General features: G+C 32.0%; 2 protein-coding genes across 6 annotated transcripts; one reads left to right on the plus strand and one right to left on the minus strand.

Moving 5' to 3' along the window:
* Positions 1 to 17: 17 nt before the first annotated feature.
* On the plus strand, positions 18 to 12,348 carry LOC106059315 (JNK1/MAPK8-associated membrane protein-like). Of its 5 annotated transcripts, none has more exons than XM_056023896.1 (8): positions 18 to 132; positions 4,130 to 4,269; positions 5,002 to 5,060; positions 5,147 to 5,301; positions 8,260 to 8,463; positions 9,147 to 9,316; positions 9,590 to 9,666; positions 10,451 to 12,348. In XM_056023896.1, the coding sequence occupies exons 2-8, from the start codon at positions 4,167 to 4,169 to the stop codon at positions 10,688 to 10,690; spliced, it is 1,008 nt and encodes a 335-aa protein (XP_055879871.1). In that variant the 5' UTR covers positions 18 to 132; positions 4,130 to 4,166; the 3' UTR covers positions 10,691 to 12,348. The 5 variants fall into 5 exon arrangements, with proteins under 5 accessions (XP_055879871.1, XP_055879872.1, XP_055879874.1 ...); XM_056023897.1 differs by having other exon boundaries at positions 29 to 93; XM_056023899.1 differs by lacking the exon at positions 18 to 132 and adding an exon at positions 136 to 261.
* A 540-nt stretch (positions 12,349 to 12,888) lies between these two features.
* Positions 12,889 to 22,865, minus strand: LOC106059314 (calcineurin subunit B type 1). Its single transcript, XM_013216894.2, has 6 exons — positions 22,733 to 22,865; positions 19,731 to 19,770; positions 19,456 to 19,632; positions 18,768 to 18,827; positions 18,409 to 18,593; positions 12,889 to 18,122 (listed from the first exon to the last, which is right to left on the minus strand). Exons 1-6 carry the CDS (start codon positions 22,733 to 22,735, stop codon positions 18,075 to 18,077), a joined length of 513 nt encoding a protein of 170 aa, XP_013072348.1. The 5' UTR covers positions 22,736 to 22,865; the 3' UTR covers positions 12,889 to 18,074.
* Between the last annotated feature and the right edge of the window lie 3,530 nt (positions 22,866 to 26,395).

Here is a 26,395-nt window from a genome sequence, read left to right on the forward strand (position 1 = left end):
TCTCAAAGTATCAGAAAATACCACTTTTATATTTTTAATTTTGCAGTGACTGAAGATCTAGTCTATCTAGATCTAGATATCTATGTAAAATCGGTATTAGTCTAGTTTACGTGACTAGAAACGCTAAATCAGGTTTCTCTTATATTTTAAGAATATGCACAAAAAAATCAAAGTATTTTAATTTGAACTTCATTTGAAGTATTTCAGTGACTTAGACTTAGAGTTGTTTAAACTATCACTGAGTCGTCTGAGTATCACTAAGTACCGTATTACTTATTACTAGATTCTAGATCTAGATGTGTAGTAGTGAGTAGTAGTAGTAGTAGACAAGTAGTAGATCTAATAAGTTATTAGTATTAGTCAAATATAATTAGTATTACTATAACTATTTACTATAATCACTACATCACGGTATCATTATAATAGTAATAATACTATTAGTAATACACTTATTATACCTAATACAGAGTATACATTCAATTACATAATTGATAGTATACCAAAGTAACCTAACTAGTTATTAGGTTAAATTAACTAAATACTTAAAATAAATAGTGTATAAATTATTAATCTATTATTGATTATTATACTCACTAACTCAGCTACTAGTATATTCGGCTATATTATAATTTAGATATAAGCTTGATATAAAAAATTTATAAATGTACGTAGTGAACAACATATATAGTAGCTTCTTATATTAGGCACAGCTCATCGAATTCTCCTTTAAGAAACACGTCGCTTTTTTTGTTTATAATTAATTTGTTTTTATGTTTGGAGCTAAAAACGATATTTCGGGACAGTGCATGTCCAATTTTAGATAAGTTCCTGTATTTTTGTTCCGCTTTTCCAAAGCAGATGGCAGTTTTTTAGATTCTCGGTAACCAAGTATGTAAAGCTATTGTTTTAACCTCCCCCGGCAATTCATACCCATATAAGGGATGAAGGCTATATTATGAGCCTGTTTGATCGTAGGCTGGTGGATCTATCAAAATAAGCTTCCAAACATCTTTAGAAAGACATTCCAATCACATTCATACTGTGTTTCAATGAATAATAATGAATTAAACACATTCTCCTATAGTGCACAAGGCAAAATCGTAATAAGAAATATTATTGGGATTAATAAATCTATGATTTTTTTCAATAAATAAATGTGACCTAGATCGAGAAATCTAGAATATATTTATAATTTATGAATGAAAGAAAAAGTGCAGGCTGCTAATTTGAAGCCAGAGACCATGCCCACTGCAGGTGATCACGCCAAGCTTAGTGTCACAACCTATCATACAGGCAGTGGAGGGAAGGAGGAGAGTCATGAAAAGAATTATAAGCATCTATGGGAGGGAGGGGGTGTTAAGGTGTAACAAAACGAACATCCAAGAAGAGGGTCCTTGGATGGGAATTAAAAGAAAGAGACAGAGAATACATGTAGCCTAGTTGAAAATATCATGTTTATTAAATTATAATAATTAATTTATAGATCTATAATTATATAGATTTATTTCTGTCTGTTTCTACACATAGAGTATATAGGTAGGCATATATAAATAAATAAACTATAAACGATATATATATATATATATATATATATAGAGAGAGAGAGAGAGAGAGAGGCAATATACTATAAATACATATTGCAGAAGTGAATCTACTTCTTTTAATACAATCTAAATAATTTTTAATTAACACGGATGTAATTTATTAGCAATAACATAGTGGTGTTTCTTAACGGTGCTCGATGTGCGCTAAAGGAGAAAGCACAAAAACTGCGTTTATTATAGGAGCATGAAGTGACCTGATGTATTTTAAAATAAAATCTTGACTATGAGTGGTAATTAAAGAAACACAGCTATTTTTATAGTCCTTTAGTTGCAGAATAAGAATCTGCTTTCAGTTTTTTTGTAAGTTAAACCGTCACCAAATAAAAAAATAAAATAAAAATTTGACCTAGTTCCCGAATACAGTGTGCCTAATATAAGAATCTACTATATTTGATTTTGGTTTGGATGAATAAGAATGCCAATGATAAAATTGTTTTGCTGAGATGACAGATCATCATAATTTGGTTCCCTGGGTGTCATTTTTAATCTGAAATGCAGAATGAGAATCTTATAAACTTATATATAGTATTTTCCTCTTTTTTTTTGACTTAATTAATAATGTCTAAACAGCTGAAAAAACAACTTCTCATAAAGTAAAATATATTTCAGAAATTTGTCTCCATTAGTAGGCATTAGAAAGGATTTATAGCTAAGACCAGGCGTAGATCAGGATCTCATCACCCCAAGTCCTATCTGAAGATTGCAAAATGGCACTGACCATCATAAAGATTGGTTCATGCCACATACATAGCGCACAGACTCCTGTACTGGGCCCTCTTGCTATAAGCAGCCTAAGGCCGCTGTAACTATGGGTAATTTCTTCATATTCCTAATCTGAAACTACCACTAAGGCGTGTAAGAACCACCTCTCCAGCCACAAGTCTCTAATGATGGCACCCTTGTGGAATGGCATTCCGAACTTGCTGGATTGGATTGTCATGTCTCTCTTTGAGCATCACCCCAGATTAGATGGCGCAGTGGTTAGTGTGTATGCTTGAGGAGGCTTGAGCCCTCGAATTCGAATTCAAGTGGTACAACAAATATTTTTTTTATAAAATGCATTCAACAAGCGATCACAGTAACATTCACTGTATCAGCATCAATTTTAGTAGCCGAAATGGTTATAAACTCATGTAGAGAGGGAAATGTCTTTTACCAACTCTCTTTTGCCATAACTTTAGTTTTGCGATGGAAACATTTAATCTTGAAGTAAAATAATTACATTTTTTTCTTTTGTAACTATAAGTTAAGGTAATTTGAAACAGAGAATATATCTGCTAAGTATGTTAGTTTGCAAAACCATTTTCAGTCATGCAAATAATTTCTCAACTCAAATCTATCAATTAAGAAAACATTATATAAGTTCAAAAAATTAATTTAGAATTTTTCCTCATGATAGCCAAAGAACATCACTATGAAAAAGAAGCTGGTATGACTACTTCCTATTTCTTCACATATTTGCGAAAAAGTCAAGCATATTTTTTTTTTAATTAGCAAAGTTAATGTGTTGCAATACTTAACTCCTCAAAACTTTTCCTGTACTCCTGGACGTACGCGTATCCCACTTTGGACTTTAGGAAACACTGATATACTCTTCTAGATTACAATTATACAAATATTATTGTACCTACGATATAGACAAATATTAGATCTAGTCCATATTGATCAATTATCAGTTTCTTTTAGATCTGTATAAATAATATATCTGTAAAAAAAAAATATAGTAATACACTACCTAACAAATAACCATGTACTTCTGGAGGCTGATGTGAACAGTATAGAAGCACTTCTCACCATTTGACAGTTGCACTAGGCTGGACATTAATCCTGCATGGGGTCAACTGCATGCCACAAATGATCAGTATAACAAAGATGCCCCCGTAAGGGCTATTAGATCACTTGAGCTTCATTGTGCCCAAACTGATATTATATATATAGAAAAGTAGCTGGCAGCAGATGTCCTCTGAAAGAGACAGAGAGCTCTCATGAAGGCCCCGGGACACATATTTGAGGCCCAGAGGAAAGCCCATGAAGAAGACAGATGCATAAGTCATAAGAAAAACTTAAACAGACTCCAGCGGACAACAGCTTTATCTGCATCATATGTGAGAAAATATGCAGGTCGCAACTGAGTTTGCGTTGCCATGTGAAACACTGCATACATTCTTAATCTTCAGAATCAAAGACATTGCCATTATTATTGTTATTTTATAAATTAAAATTTTACAGCTATTCCTTCAAAAAAGAAAACAAATATTAAATCTAGATCTAATATTTATATTTTAGAGAATTGAATTTGTACTCCTTTTTAGTTAGTCAAGCTTTTACTAGACTTTGAGCTACTGTAACTAATTACTAACATAGTGACTAGGTTCTATAGAGTGTAGCACCTAGATTTAGATTTTAGATTCTATTTGATCTAGGTCTCACTTTAATTAGATTAAATCTAGATGATTAGATCTATACTTAAAGTGAAAAAGATACTAAAATGTAATCTGTATATCTATTTTATATCTTTATTTAAGTTTTGTTGAGTTGACAAAAATCAGAAACAATCTAAAAATGGATACCAAGATGTCTGTGCTTTGTTTGCTTCTCTGCTTAGGATTTGTGAACTGTGTCTATGAAAACATTAATGGCGCTTTCAAATACTACAATTCAAATGGTAAATAAATAATAATTATTATGGGTCTGCTTACTAGATACACATACATTAAATTTTTATGTATTACATAATATGTGAGCCTATATTAATGTTTACCTACATAATACCTAGATGTATGGCATCTATTAAACAATTGGAAAAGCTACTGCTAGCTTTTAGAGACCATTATTCTGTCAATAAATAAACTAATATCATTTTTCATCATCTCTTGTGATGTTTGTGCTTTCATAGGAATTTGATTTAAGGATGTGAATTTTGTAATAGCAATTTTAAAAAGTATTTTTAAAAATATCCCTGTTGTTAAAGCATTGTATCATCTATGACCTAGCAATATCTTGACATGACTTGGTTCTCCCAAACATATGACCTAAAAACATCTTGACCAAACTGAACTGTCATGTTCTTCTGGATTCTTCTTATATAAGGACCTAAAACCTTTATGATAGTAATGCCACAGCCGTTTATATTTTTCAAAAGTGTTTTGTAGATATATAATAGGAATATCCAATGTCTCACATTATTTTTTTTTTGTCCAACTCTAAATTGTTTTTTTTTTTTTTGTTTTTTATAAAAATGAGGATTTTTATATATTAAATATATTCAATTTAGTTGTTAAAGTAAGTAGTATACATGAATTGAATAACTTTTTTTTAAGTTATGTATTTTTAGAAAATTTTCTTAGGGGATGGTCATTAAGATTGATTATATTAATCTAATTAACTTTACTTTCAGTTCAAAAGACATGTCGTGGAAAATATTGTGGCCGCATGCCTGGAAACAGCACATGCAGGGTAACTCAATTTGCTTATTTTGAAACTTTTTTTAAAGTTTGTTCTCACCAGTGCTGGAAAATATAAATAATTATCTCTCTTTGCAGGCTTGTCCTCGTGGCTACTCTCCAGACATGGCATCTCTTTGTGTCCAGTGTAACAGCTCACCAACATTTTATGACTGGCTCTATCTTGGATTCATGAGTCTAACTTCCCTTGTTCTGCACTGGAGCTTCATTGATTTCCTGTCTCGACCTAAAAGGTTATTTCTTTATACATAGACATTTATTAATTTATTTATATTTAACAAGCATATATATTATATTATTTTTATATTATTATTATAAATCTATATATGTACCCTAGACCTCTGGAATTTCATTAAAAACTATCTTAAAAACATTATAGAAAATCATATACCAACTAAATACTCATCAAACAAAATAAATAAATGCTGGTTTAATAATAGGTTAAAGAAACTTTGTAAACAGAAGGAAAACCTATATAGAAAATTTAAAGAAACTAAGGCAGAAAAAGTTTCTAAAAAGTAAGCTAACATACTACATAAATACTTTGCATCAGCATTCTCAGCCCCAGGAGACAAAGACATATTACTTAATTTGAACCAAGTAGACAACATTGGATATATAGAAGTACAAGAAAAAGGAATCCAAAAACTATTAGCGAACATAAAACCAAATACCTGCTGGTAATTCAGCTAGATTACTCAAAGAACTAAGCAATGAGCTAGCACCAGTGTTCAAAATACTTTTTCGGGCATCTCTTAACCAGGGCAGAATACCAAGGGACTGGAAAGAAGCTAGTGTCACCCAATTTAAAAAAGGAAAAAAATTTGACCCAGGAAACTACAGATCAATATTACTAACCAGCATCACATGTAAAATCCTACAACACATAATATGTAGCAACATCATAAACCACTTAGACAAACATAATGTCCCTACTCCATACCAAATATAGATCATGTGAAACACAACTAATAGGACTAATTGATGATTTTTCAAAAGGTCTAGATAACAGTGAGCAAATAGATGGTATCTTATTAGATTTTTTCAAGGCTTTAGACAAATTTTGCTTAAAAAAATATAAAATTTTGGCATTGATGGTCCAATGCATCTGTGGATTAAGGATTTTCTGATAGGGAGAGAACAAACTGTAATAATTAATGGCTCTAAATCAACACCAATAACAGTAAACTCAGGTGTGCCTCTAGGAACAGTCTTAGGTCCACTACTATTTCTAATTTACATAAATTATTTACCAAATTGCATTAGTTCAGAAATCAATGTCAGATTATTTGCAGACGATTGCATAATATATAGAACAATAAAAACAACACAAAATACAGAAATTTTGCAATGAGAATTAGATGAATTACAGAAATGGGAATCAAATTGGAGCATGTCTTTCCACTCAGAAAAATGTCAGCTATTAAGAATAACAAAAAAACTAAAACAAATAAATTCCACTTCTCTTATTCATGGTAAACCAGTAACACAGACTAAAAACGCAAAATACCTAGGAATTATAATAAATGAAAATCCGCTGCCGAGGACAGACACAGACAGCAAAAACAAAATTCTTAATTGTCCACTGGCGGGCAATGGTTATGCTTGCCTTGGATGTGGCAAGATATTTAGGTCACAGCTGGGGCTGCGTAGCCACGGGAAATAATGCACTCCTCATTAATCTTTAGACTCAAAGACAAGCCTTATTATTATTATTATTATTATAATAATAAATTAAAAAACTGTCATGGAATCCCCATATTGATGAAACTATCAAAAAATCAAATAAAGCATTGTGGTTTATTAAAAGAAATTTTTATAAATCAAATAACAACATAAAATTTAAATGTTATTTAACCTTGGTTAGGCCAATAATAGAATATGCATCCTCTGTTTGGGACCCCTCAACTCAAGAAAACATTAAGAAACTGGAACAGACGCAAAATAGAGCAGTGAGATTCATAGCAAACGAATATTCACATTTAACTAAAGTAACACCTTTAGTAAAATCACTAAATTTAGAAAGCCTCAGGAGAGAAGACTCAAAAGTAAAGTAGCAATTATATATAAAACACTGAACCATAATCTTCAAATACAAAATCTAATCAAATACTCAGAAAGACACAAAGATAAAGGCACATTCCTAGTTCCATTCGCTAAGACAAATTTGTACAAATGCTCCTTCTTCCCTAGTGCTATTAGAGCATGGAATGGGTTACCTGAGCTAGACAGGAAAACCAGTGACTTAACAGAATTTAAGTCATTGGTTAACATGCATGACTAGATGCATGATGCGTAGGATGTAATAATGTTCTTTTTTGAAGTAACATTTGTATTATATAAGATAATAGTCATTCTACAACTGAAGGTTGTCAACTAACTATTATAAATCTATACATTTAAGATATTTAAGATTTCTAGTTGAATATATGTGAACTGCAGAGGCTTGGTTTGATAGATTTTATGACTTTTTTGTGGTAATGCAGCCTGTATTTATTTTACCCCTTTTGAGCCTGGTTGGGCATTACTAGTTTAAGGAATGTAAAGTTTTTTTGCATATTATGTGATGATCTGACCTCTCCCTCATATACACACTATCATTTCACTAGATGTTTTTCAGGTATTTATCTTAAAGATTTAAGAATTCTAGATTTAGACCTTGCCATTACACATTTAGTTAAACAGTAGCTGACTCTCACTACGGGGGCATGCTAGCTGAGTGGTAAAGCGCTTGGCTTCCAAACCTACTGGTCGCAAGTTTTGAGCTTTGGGATTTTCATGATGCCACTGAGTCCACCTAACTCTAAGGTGTACCTGACATTAGTTAGGGAAAGTAAAGGCGGTTAGTCATTGTGCTGCCCACATGATACCCTTGTTAACCGTCAACCAAAAAAACAAGAGTGACCTTTACATCATCTGCCCTATAGATCACAAGATCTGAAAGGGGTACTTTTTTTTTTTGCTCTCTCTAAGTAATGTTAGGTATCGTTAAGAGCTTGATGAAAGTAGGAATGCCTAAAATCTCAAAATAATTATCAAAGTTTTCACCAGAATTTCAACTCCTGACCCATGGTTTCGTCAAGCACTTTCCTTCTTTATCACCACATCCTCTCAAAATAGGAACCCACTTTACTTTAACATGATCCAAAACATCTTCAAAACCAAGAAAAAAAACATCTTGTTTCCTCTAGGGGTGTACTACTGTTGCATTTGTCAGCCTTGGTGGAATCTGTCCTGGCAGCAGTGATAACTCTGCTACTTTGTGAGCCAGTTGGTTCATTTGAGGTGCGGTCATGTCCAGTCAATCAATTCAGTGATTGGTATAGTATGTTCTTCAACCCCACCCAGGACTACTACAACACAGACTACTGTACTCAGGAAATAGTTTACCCTTTGTAAGTCAATTCAGGAATACATAGTTCAGGATTGATATTATAACATAAGTAGAGATTTTAAAATATTTAGAGACACCTGTGGAAAAGAATTGAAGACTCTTGTGTTAGTTGGGAGATTTCTACTTCAAAAATGAATAATAATAAATTCTAGCCCAGACTTTTAGCAGAATATCAGGGGATAGCAGGGGGAAGAGTTCAACCTTGGTTGGGACTTTTGTGTTGACATTCTGAAACAGATACCACACAACCAGGCAGTGTGTACATCCCAACTGAAAGCTTTGCATGAGTTTTTCTGAAGAATAAAGATAAAATAACAAGGGGTGGAAGTTTTGCATTGGGGGCACCACTGATAATTCTTTGGTCCCTGTGTTGTATCTAGGGTAACAGTATTTGGCAGTGCCCAACCCCCTCCTAGACTAGGTGGAAAAGTTTTATTTAGTAAAGCATTCTTAGATTACTTGTGTGTAGATAATGTAAATATTTTTTAAAACAAGATTTAATAAGCAGTTTTCAATATTATATAATACTAGTGTTTATCACCCATTATAGTTCATAACTTCTGATATTTGTGATGAAAATATTGAAACCTGACTTTTTATCTTCCTGTGTCAACAACTTGTAATCTTGTTATGTTATTGTTTTTTTAGTTTGTTTGTTATAAATAAATGTTTTAATCCTTTCAGATATTCCATGGTAATGATTTACTATGTGTTTTCTCTGGTCTTCATGATGCTGTTCCGCCCTATCCTCTCATATCGACTTCAAGGCTGTCAGGGTCAAAAGTCAATTTATGCAGCATTATACTTTCTACCAATACTCATCCTGATTCATGCTGTGCTAGCAGGAGTTATCTGTAGGTTTAGACATAAACTTGTTTCATTGGTTCATTTTAGTTTGACATTTTATTTTCTTACATATAAAAGATCATCTGCAGATTTCTTGATAAAAGAAACATTAATAATTCCAATGCCTATGATTGCAATTTTTTTTATCTGGACATTTGTTTCTTTTTTTTATATAATTTAAAAATTTTATAAATGTTATCTGTATAGTTTTTCTTGTTAATTAGTTGCATAGTTGCTTTGTCAAATAAAATAACTTTTTTATGTTTGTTTGTATTGTTTAGACTATGCCTTTCCCTATGTTGTGGTGGTTGTGTCAGTTATCACAAGTGCTTGTCATTTAGCTACTGAAGAGAATCAGGTAAGTTTAAGTTAAAATAGCTATAGCTCTCCCAACATCTTGATTTTGAACATAATCTTAACATTCCAAACCCCATTTTCACAATGGGAAATTGTAATTTCAAAAATTGTGTTTTAATGTCTGTTCAAGAGCATTTAAAAATAGAATTATGTAAATTACCAATTTAAAAAAAAACATAAAAAGGGGAGCTAAAAACTGAATTGTAATATTTTAGATTTTCTGGACACTTCAAATATATTTATACACTTAAAGTTATTCTTCTGTGATTTTTTGGATTCAGCATGAATTGTTAGGTCAGGGCTTCCATTTAAATTATTGAGTGAAACGTCTCTGTTCTTGTCTATACCTTTATCATTGGATATTTATCATTCAGCATTTCTGCTACTTCCCAATAGCCTTGCTTGCTTCTTTATGGTTTCTTTCACTAAACAATGAATAAATGTTGCAATAGAATTTAGTTAGCTTCTAGTAGTGTGTTAAAACAACTACCTGTTAGTGACTATTTTGTTGATAATTTAAAACCAAAGTTGACGGCTCCACTCATGTATGTTCTATGGTTATTAAAGGAAGAAATAAACAAATTCCTTTGAACCTAACATTAACTAACATGCTGCTCCTAAATCATTGTATACAACTTTTAGTCCCTGATAGAGTGAATTATCCCCCTTCTGCAGTTCACTTCCATAGAAAAATAAAATGTACATGCAGGCACTCATTTTTATTTATTGCTCAAAGAATTGAAAAAAAACATATATAGTAATTGTATCAAAATATTTTTCTTCAGGTCATGAAGGATCTCATCAAACAGAATGTGACAAATATCCGCAATCTGACCATTCTACTCGGTCACTGGGCACTTCATGCTTATGGAATCATAGCCATCACACAACTTGTTCAGCCAGCCTACCAGGCCCCACTGGTGGCTCTTGTCCCGTTCCCAACTATATTCTACATTCTGACTGTCAAATTCACAGATCCAGCCATGGTTTATCCTTTCAGTACCATCACTTTACAGGGTGCTTGAGTTTCCGTTTTTTTTAATAATTTCTTGGTCAATTGGAAATCTAAGTGTGAAAATCTGTGATATACTTTAGATAACAACATGTTATCATTAGATCAAGTTTGTAACATCTTCTATATGTTACCTTCAACAACATTTACTACTACAAAAGTAAAGGCAAAATAGTTCAAAATTTGGCAAAGAATTCATAAGTAACAAATGCTTGTAACTGATTTTATCCAGCACTGACATTCCATGGTAATGATATACCACTGATGGTATGTTTTAAGCTGACATGTTATTGTTTCAAGTTGATTGATTTCATCAAGCACTGATGTTATTGTTTCAAGTTGATTGATTTCATCAAGCACTGATGTTATTGTTTCAAGTTGATTGATTTCATCAAGCACTGATGTTATTGTTTCAAGTTGATTGATTTCATCAAGCACTGATGTTATTGTTTCAAGTTGATTGATTTCATCAAGCACTGATGTTATTGTTTCAAGTTGGAACTGTAATCAGGTCTTTTTTGTGCATGCACTTTAGCTGCCATCCTACTCTAGTCTATGATGACACAAAAGAGAGAGACTTTTCTGACGTGATTCAAAGGACAATATTAGAGCATCATGACTTGTCTCATGTCAGTTGTCAACAAATAATTTAATTGTTGAATTCATTTGTTCAACACCAAATATAATGAAGTTGACTGTTTGATTGTTGAATTCATTTGTTCAACACCAAATATAATGAAGTTGACTGTTTGATTGTTGAATTCATTTCTTCTTTGTGATGACCTTTAAAAACTGATTCTCATTCTGTCAACCAGCATATGCTCCGATATTTGCAATGATGAATGTTAATTATCGTGGACTATATACTATTTCTTGATATTAACAGATAATGTTGACTGCTCAACTGTGTTGTAGGCCTAGTCTGGATGCAGATCCACTAACATGCTTGTCTTGTGTGTTATTGTAATTGAAATATAAACTGAATTTTTTAAAAAGTATACCATTTATACACTCAGCATTATATGCAGCCATGAGACAAAAAACTGCCTTGAATTCCAGATATGGACAGTCAGCAGTACAACATTGTAGGTCTCTTAGTAGTTTTTTTTTTTAAATCAGACCATACTCACAGACAGATAGTGGAGGGAAAGAAAGAAGACAAGACAATATACAGACAGAAAATTGATTGTAGATGGACAGAAAACAGATGACTAACAGATAGAATTACAGACAGTGACAGGCAGGTGACAGATAGACAGGAAATAGAAGAAAGACGAGGGACAGAAGACAGTTAACAGAAAACAAATAGTAGACAGTTGACAGGCATACAAATTGATAGGACAGACACATGAGAGATAAAGAGGCAGACACAGACAGAAAACAGTAGAGCAAGGATGGACAGATAAAGATAGAAGACATTTGACAGACGGACAAATAGGACAAACAACATGACAGAAGTAGGCAGACAGAGGATGGATAGTAGATGGACCCTAATTATCTTTTTTTTTTTTTTTTTTTTTTGAAGGAGCGTCTTTAATTTGTAAGATAAGATCTATTTATTGTCATTAAGTTTTTGATTTTTTCAAAAATGTTTATACTTATTTCATGTGAAAATAATGCTAATGTTACAAGATTTGTCCATGATTGTTACAATAAAATATCAAAGAATTATTTTGATGTTTTTCACAATAATGAGACTTCTGGACCTTTTGACAATTAAATGTAATAGAAATGCAAAAAGAGCAATATGTGAGACTCATTTGGTGTGTTTTGAACTTGAAAACAAACTTTGGGCAAGAAAATGAAATTGTGTGGTGTGCCATGTTTTTGCAATCCTCATATTTTATGACCACATCACAAGGTCCTCAGGGCTTGCTAAGACCTTCATTCAGTACCATGAAAGGGAGGCTGGCAGAGAAAGCTTTTGGAAGATTACTGTCACTGAGAGAGATTCTGCTCAGGGCTAAAGATGGTGAGGAATTGAAAAGATCAATGGTTCAATAAAGTAAGGGATAGTGAAGGTGACAGTGTAAATGTTGAATCAAACAATACAACAAAAAAAAAAACAGTTTAAAAAAAACATTAAAAAGGCTTTTGTTAATACAAACTAGTCATTACCATTTTTCTATTAATTCTCACACAATCTGGCATATTTGTTTTTGTAATCATTCGTCCTCAAACTTGACTGAGCTCAGAAAAGATTAATGCAAATTGATGTTTTTATGTTTTATTTTGTTTTTAATAAGGAAAAATTTGAACAACAGTCAAATAGTGTAGATAAAAATAATGAAAATATCTGATCATAGCAACCATGACGACATCACAACAAGGAAAACAACATTATGGAGACATCAAACAAACAAAACAAAAAAAAAGGCTTTCACACATTTAAACAAAAAATGATCTATTTGGTGAAGAGAAAGAGGAACATGCATTGGTGCAGTCACAAGGAGAAATAAATAAAACTTACTCGAGAGTAAGCAGAGGGGAAGGGTCTTGGGATGAAACACAAAGTAAATTAAGGGTTAAAAGGAACCACATGCACTGAAATAACTCTTTCCATAGAAATCTTATGATGCTTCCAAAATTACGTTCTATCACTTCAAGTCTACTTGTAATAACATTTCTATTCAGCTGTGTCTACACATGTTTGTTTCTAAATGCACTATTGCATGTTCTTTAAGTAGAGAGAGAATGAAATACAATTACTGTCAACAGGACAAAAAAGAAAGTCACTCCTGCACATGGCTCAGTTACAAACAAGCAAAAATCAACAAAACTTACACAAATGATTTTGAAAATCAGTACATGTGAATTATATAAATAGATTATTTATTTAAAAAAAAATAAAAACTTGTATGTTTACATTTTCGTACAGGAAAATAAATGGAACCAATCTAAATGTGTTTGTCAAAGGTCAAGTAACCTACTGTTCCACTGTCAGAATTTATATCACAGTTTGTTAATAAGTGTTGGTGTCCTTAGCTATGGGAACATATATAATAACTATAAACAGAGATGACTTTGAATAGTTTGAAAATGGGCTAGAATCTCTATTCTATTAGTAAGAAGTCAATGTTTGGGAATGCAGAAAAAAAGCATGGCCATTGCTTCAGACAGCATGCACAATGAACACATGTCTAGCCTAGCAGATGTTTTACACAATACAAGAACATGAAAACAATTTCAAAGTGGAAAAACTGATCATAGAAAAGGTTTTTAGTAGCACTGAATATAACTAAGAAAGATTATGCCAATGTCAACTTGCTGAATCCCTTCAACCCCCATTTTAATTAAAAATTCTAGTTTTTTTTTTTAGTAGTACTTTCAAAAATTGATAATTTCAAATAGAGCAAAAAATATTTTACTTTTCAAAAGAAACTAAAATGGCAAGGACAATATTATATAAACATTTAACTTGAAAAGAAATCTCATACATTGAAATTGAATTGGAATCTCAATAAAACCAAAATTTATTTTTTTTAAATAAGACCATACATCTTTTTCTACATTTAAGTGGGTTATTTTTATGCAAGTTTAAAGAAAAAAAAATTATAACAGCATTTTCACAAATCATTGATAGAAATTTATTATTCTAGTTGTGTTTCCAATGTTGATTGAATCAATATCAAAGTTTCACATTTCAATGGAGATATGTGTAGAAGAAGCACATTTCTAGTTCAAAAGGACACATCATTTAAAAAAAAAAATTTAATTAATGGTTTTTACCCTGTCATAAAAACAAAACAAAAAACGGCATGTATTTTTTTTTTTAAAGTTGCTGGATAATGTTAACTTGGAAAGTTCAGGAAAAGTGAGGTCATGTTCACTAACTTAAAGTGCAAGGATTTCTACCTTGCATTAATTTTATGTGCTGTCACCACTTAGATCTTTAACACAAATTTCCTAACCCAAGAGAATGGCAATCTGCAGGTGGCTCAATTCCATAGAACAGAACTAGCACCACGCATCATGAGCTACAATGCCAATAGGTTCACCCAGTCACACACCAGTGTATCAACACACTAAGCAAATAACATACCACAGAGCTTCACAAACACAAAATGGGATAATAAGTAAAGATAAATATAGGATTTTTGTTTTAAAAATTCACAATAGTTAAGATACACCAACGTACATATATGTATGTGAAATCAGCAGAAACCTGTCTGTATTGATCTAAATGTAACTTGACCATATAAAAAAAGATGGGATGCTCTGCATCACCATTAATAATCTGAAATGTACCGGTACAGTCTTGTTTCTGTGTCTTAACAAAATATTGTATTCTGTTGAACATTTTCATAGGTCTGCTCATTCCATTACTCCCACACAAAGGAATATTATGGTCTCAAAATAAAAATAAAAGAAAATAGAGAAAAGAAATAGCTATGACTTGTCTTTGGCCTCAAAACAAAATAATAACACAAAATATAATAACATAGGTAAAAAAAAAACAACAAAAATGATGATTTTTCTAAAGGGGATAACATAATATTTTTCATACAAAGTATTTACTAGTTAAGTAGTTACCATCAGATATTGTATATTGCTATACAGATTTGACTTCTGCCTTTCTTAACATTGAAAATCGCAAGAACTATGAAGTCTGAATTATTTTTCTTGTAAAATAATTTTATAATATTTAAATTTTTCAGGAAAATAATAAGAGTGTCATGTTTTCTGTTTAATCTATCAAAGAAATATTACGGCCAAAACATCAATAAAAGTAGAGACAACATCATTGAAAAACATTTAAGATAGTTGAATGAACTATATATTAAAAATGGTGCAAAAATTAGATTTTAAAACAAGGTGAATAAAAAAAAAAACACTTAAGGGCCAAAGAAAAGGGTAAAAAAAAAGATGTTAATGACAGATATATTAAATTTATATTTAATATGCACTGTTTGATAAATCTTAAAAAAAAAAAAAAGTAATAATAAACATCCAACAAAATTTTTAAAAATTAAAAATGTGCAGAGCTAAATGAACAACAACAAAAAAAAAATGGCTTTGTCATTTCAATAAATGATGGTAAACGAGATATTTTAATCAGCATTTAGGCCAATTTGCATAATGGGATAAACACTAATAGAAAAAAATCTCACTAGGACCAACATTTCTGATGTAGTCAATACATTTCAAAAAGGAATAATGTCAACTTAAGATAAAATTAAGATAGTAAATTGATGATGCAACCAGTGTTGCTTATTTTTTAAATAATAAAATATGGCAGCTCAAAAGGAAAAAAAAAAACCATTTTGTAAAATTTACTTTGTACAGATCTTAAAAATATTTTTATTTTTATTTTGGCTATGTCTAATTATGTACAATTTTTAAAAAACAAACAGAATTTTGGTGAAGAAGGAGCTATGGTGGCTGCTCTCTGAACACTGTACACAGTCTTTTAATGGCCAACTAAGTACATACACAAAACCAGTAAACACAAGTTATGAGTCAAGGGAGATGAGGATGATGAAAGACTATCATCTCAGAGAATGGATCATCATTACTGACTGACATCTAAACAATACAAATTAAAAAAATGTAAATACTATGGCGCTGTCAAAAGTTTTTAAAAAATCAGTAACCATTCGTCAAGGAGCAAACAATAACAATAATAATTAGTGAAGGGCATGAACAAAAAAAAATTACTTTTAGCTACAGTACATGTACGCTAGATAACCCTAAAAATGTTAATAACCTGCATAACAATAACTATAAATTATTATTATTATTCTAAAGTGAACAACTCCAAAATAAAGATCCCTCATTATCAGAAAGAGGATGGTGTGCACTAATAAAACATTTTATAGCATAAGGGTTTAAAAAACACTTCCAAACAAAAAACATTCGAGTGAAGAAGAAAAATCCATTGACTGGTTTTGTACTGCAATCGAGTAGCTGAATTTCCTGTCAAACTTTCACATTTAAAAAAAAAAATATTTATACTTTTATGAAATTCGGTAAATCCAAATTTTGGATTAACCAAAATAAGCACAAGAAAATCAGATTTATAAGTGAAATATTAAACCAAGCTTGGACACTTTTCAAAATGTCATGGGTTGTTCACAATATTTGTAGAACTAGAAGTGTCAAGAAATAACATTATGCTCTACAGAATTATATATATTATATATTCTAAATAATATAGAAACAAGGGGGAGAAGCTGAGGGTCTGTTTATGATATTTATATGAAAAGGTTAGCAAAGGGGTAACACTCACTTTAAAAAAAACTCATAATAGAGCACAGCAAAGAAAAATGATTAGATTTAGGATCAAGCTATTAAGATGACTATATCATGGGTTTGCAACACTAAAGGGAGAAATTCTATACAATACACAGGGGAAAAAATGTGTCTAAAATAAATAAAACTCTGTTTAAAAATAGACAAAAACAAACACTAATTCTACATACTTGTATTGTGCTAATGAAACCAGCACAGTACATAAATCACCTGGAGTATATTTGTTTGAAATGAATAGTGCAGGCTCCCATAATTATGTTGAAATGAATTCTTTGATATAATGTTCAATATATCACAATCAATCTTTATAAACATTGCTCCTACACTTATAAATAATATATATATATATATATATTTTGTTTAAAAACATGGCTCCTTATAAAATTTAAATGTTACTTTTCTTTCATTTCTAAGAAAACAAATTGTCAATATTCATCTTGTAACTTTGAAAAGTTTACTCAGTTTAATGGTTGCCAAGCATAACCAATAGTAAAATGGAGAAGTTAAAAAAATAATAATAAAGAATATTTTTAACAGTAGTTTGATAAAAGCATACATACAAGAGTGCAGCATTAAATAACTAAATAATTGTTCAGGTGTCATACAAACATAACCACTGATTTCTCATAGATTTGAGACTTTAACACTATAGAAATACACAATTTTTTTTTAAATTTAAATGCAGAAAAGGTATTAAAAAAAAAAAAAAGAGGACTAGTGCCATCATAAAAGGTCAAATATCCAACACAAGCATACACAAAATTTATGCTAAAAACTCCAGCCCTCTCAATGATTTTGCCACAAACAAATTGTGCAAGATGTATCCACCATATAACCAATGTTATCTTACTTTCAGCATCTAGTATGTTTAGATATCGGCTTTTATTTTTACATCCAAGCAGTGGAGAAAAAAAAAAAGAAAAGCGCCAACTTGTTCCTTTGCATATCTTCTTTGAACTATCCACAAAAAAATGGTTGGTTATGTACAAGGTGCATGCTGGCTAATTTGGGAACTTTAAAAAAATATATATATATACAAATATATATATTTTAAAAGTATATTGAAAAATAAAAAACTAAATTGGAACTTTTTTTTGCCTTAGGGTATGTAGAAAAAAAAAAAGTTATGAGGCTGACCAAATATCTTACACATCAACAACCATTTTCTTATGAACATCCATATTTCCTACGACCTGTTAAAAAAAACAACAAAACTTTAGTATACCTAAAACAAAGTGAAATCAATCATTAATTAGTTAAGTTAGTTATAAATTAGTTATATATATGATTGTGTACAGTTCCAGTAGCAATGATACATTTCGCAGATTCTTTGCCCTTATACAAAAAAAAACCCTTCGGTACTGAATAAAGCACAAAAAAAAACAAATGAATAGTAATTTCAACACTTATTAATTAATAAATCCAATAAGAATAGTTATATTTTGAAATGTAAAGGTCAGAGTTAACAGAAGTACTTACATCACAAAATTCTTCAAATGAGATCTTGCCATCCCCATCTGTGTCTGCGTGTATAATGGTTTTATCTACAATCTGCTGGAGTTGCGTATCTCTAAGATTGTTGCCTACCATCATTTTCAGGACTTGGAAAAGCTCACCATTGGAAATGTAGCCATCCTTGTCCATGTCATATATTTTGAAAGCAACTGGAAACATAATGTGCACAAATCTTTGATGAAATAGACAAACAGCTTTTAATCAATTTTTATACAAAAATCTATTCTAAAATCTAATAAAGTGTATATTCAAATAGTTTTAAGCTTCTTAATTATTTAATCTAGTGCACACCTATCACAAAGTCAATTAGAACCACTACTTACACCTTAATTTTGACTCTTTATCCCCTTTGACACTAAACTGTGAAATACCTTCAATAAATTCTGTAGAATATAAAACAAATTCATTATTAGCAACTGCTATTTGAAAAAAACTCTTACTAGTCACATTATTTAAGATTAATCAATGGGCCAACAAGAAGATAAAATAAAACAGACAGATGTATAGGTACATTTAAAAAAATTGAGGTCTAACAAAAATAATATCAGCCTAAACTAAACAAAATGTTTATAATTGTTTTTAAGCTGAACCAGAAGTATCATTATATTAATAAAAACTAAAGAAATTAAAATCCAAATGCCACAAAAAAAATTCTCTAATTACTATTTAATAAGCTGCTGAGAAGGACCAAAAAAATATTTCTATATCTGATGACAATAAGGGGATACAGTGGCTGAGTGGTAAAGGGCTTGGCTGCCAAACCAAGGGGTCCCCGGTTCAAATCTAGGTGAAGACAAGAATTTTTAATTTTGGATGTTTAAGGGCAACATCATGGCTTAAATACAGGTACAAAAGAAATTATCTAGAATTCATGTCTAATAATGGTACAATTTTAAATGTTAAGCAACTATGTACTTAAAATTGTTTAGTATTTTAAATACAGAATCAGTTATTTTCATTAATTATTTTTAAAAAAATTAGCTTTATACCAATTAGGTACCAAAAAAATACCTTTGAAGTCAACTTCTCCGTTTCCATCTGTGTCAAATATATCTATGACTCTTTGAACTAGGGGATTTTGGTGTAATTCAGGTAATGACATAAATTCATCAATACTAAGTGACCCTGAATTATCCAAATCCAACTTTCTGAAGCGCTTTCCTAATCTTTTAATCTCATCCATATCAACTGTAAAAGGAAAAATGTTTGTTTAATGTTTGGTACTCTATAAAGATATCCAACAAAATAAAAACAATATTAGTCCACTTGAATTTAAATCTACTTACATGTGGAACACAGTTCCATTGGCAGGCTGTTTTCATTCCCCTGTAAAGTTAAAAAAAAAAAAATATCTTTCAGGCATTTTACTAAATTATTCCAACTGCCACCTCTTCATCAATCTTTGTAAGTCTAGACTCTAGAGCTGACCCTAATAGTTCAAGTAAACCCAGAAGTTTTCAATTTTTTGAGACGTTGAAACCATAAATCACATAATATACAGACTTAATAAACACTGACATTGCTGAGGAAATATTAGTAACTGGCAATCTTTAGGCAGCTTGCAGCATACACAACACAGAGGCAGAGGTGCTGCTGATCCCTTAACTCTAATCTATGGATCAGCACTTGCACCTCTCGTTGTTAGAACCACTTTTTAAAGTATTATGATCTCAATATAATATATATACATATAATTATATATAAATATATCTCATTTCCATGATCATGAGATAAACTTTGTCACATGTAAATTATAAGTGAGTCTGGTGTGAATGTACATTTTGGTTTCTTATTGGTGTGAATGTACATTTTGATTTCTTATAAAGTTATGTTTTTTGTTTGGTGTAATGCACAAATTGTAAGACAAATTTCCATATGGACAATAAAGATTATTATTATTATTATTAAACCAGTTATTTGCAACCGAAGGATGCCAAATATAGATTTATAATCTCTAATGTACACTATAATCCTAGACTACTTAAAATATTAAAAAAGAATTCTTCATAATTATATTAAATTGTAATGATAGGAAGTTCATACTCAGATTCGAGCACCCAGAGGCAAGATCTACTGAGAGTTCTAGAGAGGCTAGAGTCACTTGAGTCGAAGACATAATCTAGCTCTAGAATCTAGTCAAGTCTACTAACTACTGAACTAGACAGAAGACTATAATCTAGATGCTAGATAAAGATCTATATCTGAACTTGAACTTGAACTTGAAACCAAATAAATATAGTATTCTAGTCAGTGTTATTATCTATTAAAAAATTCTTATATCTAGAATAATCTAAATCTAGATACTAGACATCACAATCCATGATAATTTTTTTTTTTAATATAAATATAAATATAATTTTTTTTAATGCATTGCAATGTTGTAGTATTTTCACGAGGGTTGTTGCCCTTTGTGACATAATCTTGTCCTTGACTATCTTCGGGTTGTGTTCTTTGGATTCATTTAGTTTTGGCAATGTTTCCTAATTCTTTTTGCTAATTTCGGTTGACTATGCATTTCCTTTCAATATCTGGACTTCGCAAGATCCAGTTAGAGGGAGAGGTGGGATGTAGTGTATATGTGAAGTTTTCTTTTCATGTTTAATAGTTGTGTTTTAATATAGAGAAAGTAGTTTGTATTGGGCGTGTTTCGTTGTCAAGAATATTGTGTGTGTTTATGTCACGCTTAGTTCCCGTATTGTCTTTGTAGTAGAGAGAGCTTTTGAGCTGTAGAGCTGTTTACGCTAAAGTTTACAGTTTCACTGTTTCTCCATTTAAACGTATGTAAGTACATAGCTTTAGTAAGTGGGTTGGTCTTTCTGTAACGGGGGGGGGGGGGGGGGGGGGGGGGGTGCGCGCTAATGAAAAATTCTGTGATGTAGCTGCATGGCTAGATCTAGGTTCTTTTTCGTTTCAGGGTGTTATGCTTAGGGCTAGGGTGAAGAGTGTCGTCTTCTCACCCTTGGAGCTGTGACTGTGCCTAGAGTTGTTTGTTGTATAATGTATTCGATGCTGTCGATCTGTGGGGCCGAGATGGAGTGTGCGTGTGGGAGGTGTGTTATTTGTGTAATTACTAATGCAATGTTTAAACAACCATGATTCATTGATTGGCATATGTTGAAATACCTTGTTTAATTTGTAATTAGCTTATTATTAAATATTGTTCTTGTTAAGCAATTGTTGATTATTTATTAACTGTTCAGTTTGAAAGACCCTTTATTCAATGTTCAGTTACCATGCAACTTGATATGCTGTTACTCATTGGGATTTGCATTAGCCTGTTGAGGTGGGGAACCTGGGGAAGTATGTCATTGTCAACCCCTAGATAAACTCGTAAACCCACCTTGACATGTGTGAGTTGCCGGGGGAGGTTAAAACAATAGCTTTACATACATATAGTATCATAGTTACCAAGAATATAAAAAAAACTGCCACCTGCTTTGGAAAAACGGAACAAAAAATAAAGGCACTTATCTAAAATTGGACATGTGCAGTCCCAAACGCTTTTTTCTCTAGCATAAAAACAAATGGTTACAAATGAACAAAAAAAGCAATGCGTTCAGTGAACGAGAATTTGATGAGGTGTTCGGAATACAAGTCTATAAGGGCTTACTCTACTATGTCTATGATACTAATAGATACTATCACTATCAGTATCATTCTAAATCTAGATTACTCATCTAGTCAATCTAGACTAGATTACTAGATATCATAATTCATAAGTGACATAAGTGATGATAAGTCATAATTATGATAGATTATAGTATTTATAGATCTACATTTTTATCAAGTCTAAGTGGACTAAGACTAAGGACAATCACAATGATTCGTGACAATGACTCTATTTCTAATCAATTCTAATCTCTACTGTCTCTAGATTCTAGATATAGATTATTATAGATAGATCAATAGATCTGATCTAGACTATTCTAGACTAGAATTAGTAGAATTAACTAGTTACTAGTCTAGAGTCTAGACTAGAGATTCTATACTAGCCTAGGATAAATTAAAATTGATAAACCTAATTCTAAACTTTTAAGTAAAAGTAGATCTATTAATATTTTAATGATAATAATAATACTATTGACTATTCAGACTATTGTACTATATAACTATTGTATAATATTGTAACTTAAACTAGTAAACTAGACTATCCTGGCATTGCTGTTTCTGACTATTAGTTTATAGATATTCATAAATATAAATCAAGTCTAGATCTAATGTGAATAGCATACTAAAATATCTTCTGAAAAGCATAATGTCAAAATATCTAATGACTAATGTTTCTAACCATTTCTTTTCTCGCTGTCTTCCCCGCTGTTGACAACTTCTTGCAATCGAGTGTCTACTTCCTTTTGCTATGTCATACGGGTATTTTCAATCTTGCTATGACTAAATTACAAAACAAGCTGGTCTTAGCAATACTGATGACAATGTTATTAAAAAAAAAAAAAGAATGATGAAATGCTAACATAAATTTAGCAAATAAGAATTCTTTTAATTTAAATATAACAAAATTTATATTTATAAATAAGAAAATTATAGACGATCTATTATCTATATTTTAAAGAATATTTTAGCCGTACTTGAGAAAAATATTTGTAAAAAATAAATGCGAGTATGAATTCACATTTTAGTTGTTTAGATTGCCCAAGTGTCTGATTTCCGTTTCCTTATAAAAACACTACGATTCTTTTGCAGTAGTATTCGATTACCCCCAAAAATGCATCGCATGTGTTTTTGTTTTTTTTTTAAGTTTTAAAACAATTTTTAAGAAATAGAGAGAAATAGCTAAGGCTAGGAGTAATGCCCCCAAATATTTTAATTTTGCTATTTTATATTCTTACTTTTAATGAGAGTGAATAATAACATAATTTCAGTCCAGCAGCCATTTGAGAAGACTTGTAGATCTATATTTAGCTATGATTGAATTTCAAATCTATAGGCCTATAATATTTGGAAAAGAGCACCTGGCTGTAGGCGGCTTAGGAACGAGACAGCTTGAGATTACTTAAAAAGGAGTACACATTTGAAACCAAAGAAATCCACAGTCGAGGACAGACGTAGACGGCGAACAGAGAAATTAAATCGACCACTGGAGGACAATGTTTATGTCTGCTCTATTTGCAGCAAAATATGTAGGTCGCAGTTGGGGCTGCGTATCCACGTGACATAATGAACTCGGAGAACTCCTCGTTGATCTTCGGACTCGAAGACTAGCAATATTAATATTATATCCGGTGGAAAACCTATACAAAAAAAAAAGGAAAAAAAATCAAGAAAGTGTTACTGAGCTATATTTTTCAGTTTTTCAATATCAATTTAACTCCTTGGCTTTGTTTCCTATATCGTTAAAAATTATAGTCTATGGTTAAAATATATAAAGTATAAACATTCCATGGTATATATAGAAGTAGCACGAAAAAAAAAAAAGGACTTTCTAAGTCAACTTTTTAATAGAATTTGTCTTCTCATTTCCGCTTCCTTTTAGACGCGCTCTAAACAAAAGAATAAATTCTAAAAAGCATCACACACAAAAATGTAGATCTAGAGTATGTTGTTTTGATTTGTTTTTTGAGAGAGAGCGCACGCAAGGAATGATACTTTGTTACACTGTCCCTTTTTTAGCGGCCCCCGAAAGGGGAAAAGACGCTATTAGTTTTGTGCGAAATGTCTGTCCGTCCGTCCCGTTTAGATCTCGTAAACTAGAAAAGATATTGAAAATCCGACATCACAATATTTTAGACCATTCAAAGTTCTGATGCAACGGCTACTTTTTTTTTTTCTGAAAGCGAAAAAATCTAATTTTTAAAATCAGTTATGCAAGCAGTTTTTTTAAAGAGAAAAAGCTAATTAGTATGCATTATAAATTAGACCTAAATTAAAAAGAATAGTAATCTTGTAAACGTCATTTTTGTGTACAATTTTTTTGTTGCGGAAATATTTCCTTTTTTTTTTTGAGCATTCGAATAAGAGATTGATCCTTTTCAAAACAATTACATCTATTATAAGACTTCAGTTAGGCCAGGAGAGGCGCGGTAGCTGAGCTGTAAAGCGCTTGGCTTCCGAACCGGGGGCCCCGGGTTCGAATCCTGGTGAAGACTGGGATTTTCAACTTCGGAATCCTTAGGTGCCTCTGAGTCCACCCAGCTCCAATGGGTACCTGATATTAGTTGGGGAAAAGTAAAGGCGGTTGGTCGTTGTGCTGGCTACATGACACCCTCGTTAACCGTAGGCCACAAAAACAGATGAACTTTACAGTATCTGCCCTATAGACCACAAGGTCTGAAAGGGGAATTAGTTAGGCCTGGTTTACATCTAACTTTGCATTCACTTGCACCTATCCTTTGATCTGCTGTACCGTTGGGGCACTACACACGATCTGTCAACCTTTTTTCTCCATTCTTATCTCTCATTTGTCTTTGATATAATTTCATTTGGATGTTCTTTCTGAAAATATTGAAGCCTGCCTGGGTGGACCACTTCGGGGGCCGATTTTGAGTTTGTGTTTCCACACAAACTGTCTTTGTAATCTTGTTAATATTTATTTTCGAGAGAGAGAGAGCAAGGAATGACACTTTTTTGCGCTGTCCGTTCTCTACATTCAAAAGGGGTTAAAATTTAAAAAAAAATTAATAAAACCAAATTGATATTTCATTATAAATGGAGGAAACAATCTCCTTCTTCTTTAATAAACCAAATTGATATTTCATTATAAATGGAGGAAACAATCTTCTTCTTCTTCTTCCTCCTCGTCCTCAATCACCGTCGCCGGTAGAACATCAAATTGCTTACGGTCACAGCGCTCGTCTTCGTAGGCAGTGAAAAGTGTTTGATGAAAGGTCGATCAATTGGAGGCAGTGAAAAGTGTTTGATGAAAGGTCGATCAATTGTAGGCAGTGAAAAGTGTTTGATGAAAGGTCGATCAATTGGAGGCAGTGAAAAGTGTTTGATGAAAGGTCGATCAATTGGAGGCAGTGAAAAGTGTTTGATGAAAGGTCGATCAATTGGAGGCAGTGAAAAGTGTTTGATGAAAGGTCGATCAATTGGAGGCAGTGAAAAGTGTTTGATGAAAGGTCGATCAATTGGAGGCAGTGAAAAGTGTTTGATGAAAGGTCGATCAATTGGAGGCAGTGAAAAGTGTTTGATGAAAGGTCGATCAATTGGAGGCAGTGAAAAGTGTTTGATGAAAGGTCGATCAATTGGAGGCAGTGAAAAGTGTTTAATGAAAGGTCGATCAATTGGAGGCAGTGAAAAGTGTTTGATGAAAGGTCGATCAATTGGAGGCAGTGAAAAGTGTTTGATGAAAGGTCGATCAATTGGAGGCAGTGAAAAGTGTTTGATGAAAGGTCGATCAATTGGAGGCAGTGAAAAGTGTTTGATGAAAGGTCGATCAATTGGAGGCAGTGAAAAGTGTTTGATGAAAGGTCGATCAATTGGAGGCAGTGAAAAGTGTTTAATGAAAGGTCGATCAATTGGAGGCAGTGAAAAGTGTTTAATGAAAGGTCGATCAATTGGAGGCAGTGAAAAGTGTTTGATGAAAGGTCGATCAATTGGAGGCAGTGAAAAGTGTTTAATGAAAGGTCGATCAATTGGAGGCAGTGAAAAGTGTTTGATGAAAGGTCGATCAATTGGAGGCAGTGAAAAGTGTTTAATGAAAGGTCGATCAATTGGAGGCAGTGAAAAGTGTTTGATGAAAGGTCGATCAATTGGAGGCAGTGAAAAGTGTTTAATGAAAGGTCGATCAATTGGAGGCAGTGAAAAGTGTTTGATGAAAGGTCGATCAATTGGAGGCAGTGAAAAGTGTTTGATGAAAGGTCGATCAATTGTAGGCAGTGAAAAGTGTTTGATGAAAGGTCGATCAATTGGAGGCAGTGAAAAGTGTTTGATGAAAGGTCGATCAATTGGAGGCAGTGAAAAGTGTTTGATGAAAGGTCGATCAATTGGAGGCAGT

The sequence above is a fragment of the Biomphalaria glabrata genome, chromosome 3 (genome assembly GCF_947242115.1).
Source record: "Biomphalaria glabrata chromosome 3, xgBioGlab47.1, whole genome shotgun sequence".
Taxonomy (NCBI): domain Eukaryota; kingdom Metazoa; phylum Mollusca; class Gastropoda; family Planorbidae; genus Biomphalaria; species Biomphalaria glabrata.

Bases quoted from the DNA above. Each gene is read 5' to 3' on its own strand.
- LOC106059315 (XM_056023896.1), top strand. From the start codon at position 4,167: ATGGATACCAAGATGTCTGTGCTTTGTTTGCTTCTCTGCTTAGGATTT. The intron at 5,061-5,146 runs GTAACTCAATTT...CTCTCTTTGCAG, and splicing joins CTGGAAACAGCACATGCAGG to GCTTGTCCTCGTGGCTACTC. The intron at 5,302-8,259 runs GTTATTTCTTTA...TGTTTCCTCTAG, and splicing joins TTCCTGTCTCGACCTAAAAG to GGGTGTACTACTGTTGCATT.
- LOC106059314 (XM_013216894.2), bottom strand. The intron at 19,633-19,730 runs GTAAGTAGATTT...TTCCTTTTACAG, and splicing joins AATGGAACTGTGTTCCACAT to TTGATATGGATGAGATTAAA. The intron at 18,828-19,455 runs GTATTTTTTTGG...TATATTCTACAG, and splicing joins CGGAGAAGTTGACTTCAAAG to AATTTATTGAAGGTATTTCA.